Consider the following 9,489-nt stretch of genomic DNA (forward strand, 5'->3'; position numbering starts at 1 on the left):
GTAGTTTTAGTAGAGATGGGGTTTTGCTATGTTGGCCAGGATGGTCTCGAACTCCTAAACCTAGGTGATCCACTTGCCTCAGCCTCCCAAAGTGCTGGGATTACAGGGAATCATTAACAATTCTAGTTGGGTTAAACAAATAAAAGAAGTGTAGTAGAACAGCAAAAATGGACCCAATTGTAGATATTATTCAGTCAATGCCTGATAATAACCATGTACTATAATCACACTGGTGCCAGTAGTCAAATTCATAACCCACCACAGCCACATCTGTAGCCACAGTCCAGGATTCTAAAGGCACCAAAGCCAGAGGTATAACCATATTTGCAGCCATAGCCATAGCCTAGTCCTCCATAGTAGTTGCCATAGTAGCTTATTGTGTCAGGATTTAAGTCTTTAGCCTAAGAGGCAAGAGTAAGTTTTAGTGCATAAAAACACTAACAGTCTTTTATCAGTCTCAGTGTAGGTGTGACAAACCACAGGCACTCCTGACATTCTTATATAGATCAACCTGTATTTAAAAATCTCATTAATCTTATATCTTTAGATTAAAAAAAAGACTCCATATCCTGATAAAATTGAGATTTTCTTCTCAGTATGTTATGATGCTGCCAAACAGTTGATAGGCTTTAAGGGAAAAGAAAAAAAATGCTGAGTTCAATGACTTTGCTCACACTAATGCTGAATTTAACCTTTGTAACTATGTTGGATGATATCACGTGGAGGAGGCAAATGCCATCCTCTTCACATCATTTTGCTAATAATACCCTTCTTCTTATATGCATATTTAAATCCTAATCAACATAGCTGTGATGTTATCTATATACATCTTCGTAGCAAATACAGTGGACTCTTGAATACCATGGGTTTGAACTGCACAGATAGGCTTATATTAAACAGATTTTCTTCACCTCTGCCACTCCGGCAGCAAGACCAACCCCTCCTCCTCCTTCTCCTCCTCAACCTACTCAACATGAAGACAATAAGGATGAAGACCTTTATGACGATCCACTTCCACTTAGTGAACAGTAAATACATTTTCTCTTTTTTCCTTATTTTCTTAATAACATTTTCTTTTCTTTAGCCTACTTTATTATAAGAATGAATCTAGTATACATAAGCATCTATTAATCAACTGTTTATGTTATTGGTAAGGCTTCTGGTCAACAGTAGGCTATTAGTAGTTAACTTTTTGGGGAGTCAAAAGTTATACTCTGATTTTCAACTGCTGGAGGTTGGCACCCCTAACCCCTGCATTGTTCAAGTGTCAACTGTGATTTATTCTGTACAAAATCCCACCAAGCACATATTACTCTGTAGATTTCCTATTGCTACGCTCTCTTAAAAGTAGTGACATTTTCTTGCTTGTTTAGTTCCTTCCTCTCTACACCTTAAGCATTCTTTAAAAAGTTGTTTAGTTGATTATCTTGGACCTGCACTGTAATGTAGACATGTTTCTTCAGAGAAAAGAAAAGCATTGAGAATCTTATCGGATTTCAATGTCATAGGAACGTAGAGTAGACCCAAATTTAACAGAAAGTATGACTATTAATTTTTCTTTAGGGATATTGACGCTGTCTGTATCAAGTACTCATATGTAGACTTAAGTTCTGAAATGCAGACTGAATCTAGATACTATCATTTCTTAAGATGATTAAAAATAATTGAAAATTTTCCTTCACCACTGACCTTTAGGGTAATCCCTGCTTTGATCTGTTATACTTCGGTCATCCACTTTTAGGCAGTGCTAGCATGTTGGCTGAACCATCTATAATCCGGGACTAACTTTTCCTTCTTCAACTGGAAAATCAGCATAAATTTGTAGGTGTATGTTGAGAAAGGAGAGAAAACTCAGCAGAGTGGAAATCATGAGAATCCAAGCCAATTGCTTCTGTAAGTTGTTTGTACTTTCAGAACTCCCTTAAGCCCAACCTTATGTTCTCCACCTTCACCTGATGACAGAGAGCTGATGTGTATGCTCAACTTTCTGAATAAGAGGGCTAGAAAATATATCGTTCATAATGGGCAGTTCAAATCCTATGATGAACTAAAAGTCTTTTTTCCAAAGGAGAATATACATTTACAGAAGAGAGCATAGATTTGCTCCAAAATCCTAAAAGTATGTGCCTGATTCACCTATACAGGCCTGTAAATGCCTCCAGACAGCATTCTTATCAGTCATAGATGCTTCATGCACCATTGAATCTGCCCCTCTATATAGTTTGAACAACAGAGCAATATTCACAGCTGACTATGACCGTTCCAGAGCCTTCTCTTGCTCTTAAGTAACTCAAGACTGAAAGCCATTATATTCCTTTCTAAATGGTAGCCCGTGCCATATACAAATAAAGATTATGTTGCCATGAAAATGTAACAAAGTGACTAAGTATTATGCCTCTTGCTGAGTGGTAAGAGGGGCCAAAGGGAGCAACTTATCCTTCGTTCAGATCACTAGACCGATAAAACTTTCACTGAGTGGCAGATCCCTGAATTTTTATGAATTTATTTTCTATCTGTGGTCTCTTATGGGTCATTTAAAAATGTCCATGGTAGTTGTTAATTATTGCTCTTTGGTTCTGATCACCATAATACCATCAATATATTCCATTAACACGGTATCCTCTGGAATAGAGAGGCAGTCAAGGTCTCTGCAGATGAATTTATGCCTGGACACTGAAGAGTTAGCATGCTTTTGAGATAGGGCAGTGAAGGAATATGATTGGTCTTGCCAGCTGAATGGAGACTGACTCTGGTGTTCTTTATTTGCAGGGTAAAAAGACTGCCAGATAAAAAGTGAATATTAGGTTCAAAGGGATGTGTTTATTTGCTCCAGCAGAGAAATAGCACATCTGACAAAACAGCTATATCTGGAGTCATTACTAGATTAAGTTTATGATAATTCCCTCTTATTCTTCTAAACCTATTTATATTTTGTAGAGGACAAATAAGCAAATTGAATATTGATGTGGTACAGTCATCTCTCTTGAAACTTTCAAGACTTTAATGGTAGTGTTGTGGTTTAAACTGTGTCTTCAAAAAGCATATGTTGAAGTCCTAACCCCTGGTACCCATGAATGTTACCTTATTTGGAAATAGAATCTTTGCAGTTGTAATCAAGTTGAGGTCATACTGAATTATGGTAGATTACAAATCCAGTCACTGATTTTTTTATAAGAGGGCTTTGTGACAAAACAGAGTTGAAGATACACACAGAGAGAATGCCATGTGACCAAGAAAACAGAAGTTAAAGTGGTATGTCTATATGCCAAGAAAAACCAAAGATTGCCTGCAGCCATCAGGAGGTAGGAAAAGGCAGGGAAGGATTTTTCTCCAGACTCTTCAGAGAGAGCATGGACTATCCACACCTTGATTTTTAATTTCTAGCCTTCAGAACCATGAGAGAATAAGTTTCTATTGTTTTAAGCCACCAAATGTATGATATGTTGCTATACTAGTCCTAGGAAATTACTGTAGATAGCATTAATCTCTATAATCTTTCTGGAAATAAAAGATTGTTTTTAATTTACTATTTGGTAGGAAGAGGTAGCTCTACTAATTTCTGTTTATTCTTTCCTACCGCAATAGACCTCACTCCAGAGACCCAGTGTGCAGATTCTACCAGTTGTAGCATATCTATTTCATGGGGGGAGTGGTGGATTCACTGTGCCCATTATGAAATAGATGAAAGTTCAAACTTCATTTATTATTTTACTTGACCACCATACGGTATGGAGTCTTTAAAAATTTAGTCTCTGTTTAGAGCCAATGTCTGATAATCTCTAAAAATTTTGATGCTTTACCCTTGTCCAAAGCACTGTCATACTAGTAAATTGGTGCAGATTATTTTGAAGATGACTGAAAGGATGATTTACAGTATCATCTTTTTGGCAATGATGCATGGATCTTCCTCAACAGACCTGCCTCGCATTCATTCAAAAATTTGTGGGCCTGTAAATTGGCTTAGATGGAGTTGGTTAATTGGTTAATGTATAGTTTCTTTTGTCTTTAATCTTACAGATTCCATTCATTTCCAAATTTATTTAGAGCAGCAGCATTTTTTTATCCCTTTCAGTGAGTTTGTTTTAGATATTTGTAATACAGCTAGGTGATTTTGTAATATTCTCTATTTCATTCTGGGATCCTTTGTTCTTCTAAGTAATTTTTCATAATTTGTGTAAATTAAGGTTCACTCTTTTTTATTTATTTTTAACTTTTAAGTTCAGAGAACATATGCAGGTTTGTTACATAAGTAAACTTGTGTTATGGGGATTTGTTGTACAGATTATTTTATCACCCAGGTTTTAAGCCGAGTACCCATTAGTTTTTTTCCTGATCCTCTCCCTCCATCCACTGATAGGCCCCATTGTATGTCGTTTCCCTCTATGTGTCCACCACAAAGATGAGAAAAAATCAGCATAAGGTTCACTCTTTGTGCTGTAAAGTTATATGAGTTTTGAGAAATGGATAGTGTCACATTTCCACAAATAAAATATCACACAGAATGGTTTTACTGCCCTAAAAAAATCCCCTGTGATTTGCCCATTTAATCTTCCTATCCTGAACCTTTAGAAACGACTTATCTTTTTACTATCTCTATTGCCTTTTCCAGAATATAATATAATTGTAATCATATACATGGCCATTTCACTAATTTGGCGTTTTAATCACAATTTTTATAAAGAGAATAAAATACCAAGGAATAAAGTTAACAAGGGAAGTAAAGGATATCTTTAAGGAGAGCTACAAATCATGGCTCAAGGAAACCAGAGAGGACACAAACAAATGGGAAAATATTCCATGCTAATGGATAGGAAGACTCAATATTGTGAAAATGGCCATACTGCCCAAAGCAATTTATAGATTCAATGCTATTCCCATTAAACTACCATTGACATTCTTCACAGAATTAGAAAGAAAACATTTTAAAATTCATATGGAACCAAAATCAACATAACCAAGACAACCCTAAGCAAAAAGAATAAAGCTGGAGGCATCACGCTACTCAACTTCAAACTATACTATGAAACTACAGTAACCAAAACAACATGGTACTGGTACAAGAACAGACACAAAGACCAATGGAACAGAATGGAGAACTCAGAAATAAGATCACACATCTAGAACCTTTGACAAACCTGACAAAAACAAGCAAAGGAGAAAGGATTCCCTGTTTAATAAATGGTGCTGGGAGAACTGGCTATCCATATGCAGAGAATTGAAACTGGACCCCTTTCTTACACCTTATAAAAAAATTAACTCAAGATGGATTAAAGACTTAAATGTAAAACCCAAAATTATAAAAACCCTAGAAAATCTAGTCAATACCATTCAAGATACAGGCATGGGAAAAGATTTCATGATGAAATCGCCAGAAGCAATTGCAACAAAAGTAAAAATTGACAAATGGGATCTAACTAAAGAGCTTCTACATGGCAAAAGTAACTATCATCAGAGTAAGCAGGCAACCTACAGAGTGGGAGAAAATGTTTTCAATCTATCTGTCCAACAAAGACCTCGTATCCAAAATCTACAAGGAACTTAAACAAATTTACAAGAAAGAAACAAACAACCCCATTAAAAAGTAGGCAAAGAACATGAACAGACACTTCTCAAAAGAAGGCATTCATGCAGCAATATGGTTTGGCTGTGTCCCCACCCAAATCTCATCTTGAATTTTCACATGTTGTAGGGGGGTTCAGTGGGAGGTGATTGTATTATGGGGGCGGTTCTTTCCTGCACTGTTTACAGGGTAGTGAATAAGTCTCATGAGATCTAATGGTTTGATATGGGAAACGCATTTCTCTTGGCTCTCATTCTCTCTCTTGCCCCTGCCATGTGAGACATGCCTTTCACCTTCCATCATGATTGTAATGTTTCCCCAGCCACATGGAACTGTAAGTCCAATAAACCTCTTTCTTTCATAAATTGCTCGGTCTCAGGTATGTCTTTATCAAAAGTGTGAAAGTGGATTAATACATGCGGCCAACAAACATATGAGAAAAAACTAAACATCACTGATCATTAGTGAATATTTTTAAAGTACTAGTTTTAAATTTTGTTTATTTTATTCACTGTTTTTCTATTTTCAATTTATTTATTTTTTCTCTAATTTTTATTATATATTTCTTATGCTTGCTTTAGGCTTGCATGTTCTTCTTTTCCTGGTTTCCTAAGGTGGGGAGTTTTTAGATCTTTCTTTTCTTCAAATTTATACACACAGCGCTATGAATTTTCCTCTAAGAAATAAGTTCATGTACTGTTTTTGGTGCATCTACCTATTTTACTAAGTTGTATTTTCATTTTTTATTTAGATCAATGTATTTTTAAATTTTTTGGACTTCTTTTATTCATGTATTATTTAGCAGTGTATTAATTTCCAAATATTTAAGAACTTTCCAGTTTAATGTTATTTACTTCTATTTTTATTCTATGTGGCCCAAAAACATACTTTGTATAATTCCTTTGTTTAAATGTATTAAGGTTTTTTATGGTTCAGAATGTTATCTATCATGGTTAATGTTCTATGTGACCTTGAGAAAAATGTATATTATGCTGTTTTTGGGTAGAATATTCTGTAAAAGTTAAATAGGTGATGTTGATTATATTTCTAGTTCACTATACATTTCAGGTAAACTACACCTTATTGTTTTTCTTTTTGCCTCACCTGCCAAGTACTAAAGTGGGGTATTGATATCTTTACCTGGAACAGTGGATTTGTCTATTTCTTCTTTCAGTTCTATCAGATTTTGCTTCACATATTTTGATGCTTATTGTTAGATGTATACATGATTAAAATGGTTAGGTCTTCTTGAACATGTTTCTCTTTATTTTTATGTAATGTCTCTTTATTCTCAATAATCTTACTTGCTTTGAAGTTTTCTCTGTCTAGAATTAACATAGCTACTACAGCTTTCTTGTGATTATTGTTAGCTGAGTATATTTTTCCATCCATTTATTATTGATAATTTTTTATAAGATGAATTTCGTATAGACAACATGTAGTTGGATCTTGTATATTTATATGTCTTGATAATCTCTGTCACTTGGTGAATTTAAACCATTCATATTTAAAGTGCTTATTGATATAATTAGATGAATGTTAGTATAATTATTTTCTGTGTTGCATTTGCTTTCGTTTCTGTTTTTTCTCCTTTTTTACCTTCTCTTGTTTCAAATGAGCATTTTATATAATTCAATGTTATTTTCTCCCTTAGCATATCAGACAATTTTTTTAAAAAATTGTGGTTGTTCTAGAGAGTCAACTATATATTTTTTATTATTCTGAGTTCACTTTCAAATGCCACTATGCCACTTCATGTGTAGTGGGGGTAACATAACAGAGTATTCTTAATTGTTCTCTCTCATCTACAGTTACTCATTTCCCTTATCCATATGCTATAACCACCAAACACATTGTTGCTATTATTGTTTTAAGGAGAAGCTGTATTTTAAGATAACTTAAATATAAGAAAAGAAAATGTTTATTTTACCTTTAAGTATTTATTTTAATGCTTTCCTTTTCCTTATGTAGATGTGAGTATCTGCCCTTTATATTTTCTTTTCCCTGAATAACTGCTTTTAACATTTCTTGTAGGGCCAATAATGAATTTCCTTAGTTTTGTCTGAAGAAATATTTATTACTTGTTTACTTTTGAAGGATAATTATACTGGACATAAAATTCTAGATTAGTGGTTTTTTTTTCTTTGAAAAGTTTCAATATTTCACTCTACTTTATTCTTTTATGTTTTTAAATAATTTTAACTTTTTTTTAGATTCAGGGAGTACACATTTGTTACATAGGTATATTGTGTGATGATAAGATTAGAACTGATGATACGGTCACCCAAGTAGTGAGCACAGTACCCAATGGGTATTTTTTCAGTCCATTCCCCCCTTCTCCTTCCTCTGCCCTCTAGTAGTCCCCAAGGTCATTTGTTTTCATGTTTATGTTCATGTGTACTCAATGTTGAGCTCCCACTTATAAATGAAAATGTGGTATTTGGTTTTATGTTCCTGTGTTAATTCATTTAGGATAATGACCTAAAGTTATATTCTTGTTTGCATGATTGCAGATGAGAATTCCACTGGAATTCTTATTGTTCTATTCTAGGTAAAAACATTTTTCCTCCTGCTTCTTTTTGTCTTTGGTTTTTGAAGCTTAAATATAATATACCTAGCCTGGGCAACATGGTGAAACCCTGTCTGTACTAAAAATACAAAAATTAACTGGGTGTGATGGTGTGCACCTATAGTCCCAGCTACTCATGAGGCTAAGGTGGGAGTATCACCTGAGCTTGGGAAGACTGAGGCTGAAGTGAGTCATGATGGTGCCACTGCACTCCAGCCTGGGCGACAGAGAAAGATGTTGTCAATCAAAACGAAACAAAACAAAAACCAGAAAACAGAAAATGAATAAATACATAAGAGATACCTAGGTGTAGTTTTTAAAATATTCATTCTGCTTAGGGTTTTCTGAATTTATAGTTTGGTACCTGCTACTAATTTTCAAAAGTTCTCAGTCATAATTATTTTAAATATTTTGTCTGTGGTTAGGTTATCAGGAATTGCCACAGTGTCTTCCACAGTGGCTAAACTAATTTACACTCCCACCAACAATGTAAAAGCGTTCCTTTTTCAGTGATGCTTAGTAGAGACGTAACTTTGTATTTATGTAAGGTCTAGACTCTTTTCCGAGCAAAATTATACTCTGTATTCTTTTTTAAAATGAATATTCTGAATTTAATAGTTAATAGGTTTTCTGCCAACACTTTATTAATCCAGGTGTTAGAAAAAAGATTATGTTGTGAAAGAATATAGGAACACAATGTGTTTGAGTGAAATCTAGAGTACTGAATTTCCTGTGGACAACTATGCACCATTCTTGCCCTTATTATTTTCCTTTGTGTATCTCATTGACAGCACCTACATCTTCTAAGTTAATTCCTTAGAGATATGCCATAAATTCTGCCAGTGACAGGCTCTTGAGCAAGATGTGACCTGGAAGGGAGGCAGAAGCTGTATTATTTCACCTGCATTAGCAAGAAGATGCATGATGTTTGGGAAATGTGGGGTTTTTTAAAGTCTATTTCCCTTAGAAACACTGACCTTAATATTATAGGCAGCTGTGACCTTCAGTGTCAATTTATTATGCTTCCTGTAACTTCCTAAACTAAATGGTGACAGTGAATTTGAGTGATTGTAGAAGCCTTTCTTGACTTTTTCTCCTATGCTCTTTCCTGTGGTTTTATATCCATTTATTTCTCAGGGTTAAATCATTTTCTGCTTAAATATACAGAATACTTTCTATTTCCTCAACAAAACATTGAAAGACATCACTCAGGAGAGTAACATACAATATAAATGTGAATTAATGCAACGTGCAATTTTATTGGGTCAAAAAGTCCTTTTCTTTTTTTTCTAAACAAACTTCTTTCATGACAATCATGGGGGAAAAATTTGTCAGCTTATAATTCTATACCCAGTAAAAA

General features: G+C 34.5%; 1 protein-coding gene across 1 annotated transcript; it reads right to left on the bottom strand.

The window, feature by feature from the left end:
* Positions 1–248: 248 nt before the first annotated feature.
* Positions 249–3,899, bottom strand: KRTAP20-3 (keratin associated protein 20-3). The gene is made up of 2 exons (XM_073004881.1): positions 3,801–3,899; positions 249–401 (listed from the first exon to the last, which is right to left on the bottom strand). Exons 1-2 carry the CDS (start codon positions 3,897–3,899, stop codon positions 249–251), a joined length of 252 nt encoding a protein of 83 aa, XP_072860982.1.
* Between the last annotated feature and the right edge of the window lie 5,590 nt (positions 3,900–9,489).

The sequence above is a fragment of the Chlorocebus sabaeus genome, chromosome 2 (assembly GCF_047675955.1).
Source record: "Chlorocebus sabaeus isolate Y175 chromosome 2, mChlSab1.0.hap1, whole genome shotgun sequence".
In the NCBI taxonomy this organism is placed as follows: Eukaryota; Metazoa; Chordata; class Mammalia; order Primates; family Cercopithecidae; genus Chlorocebus; species Chlorocebus sabaeus.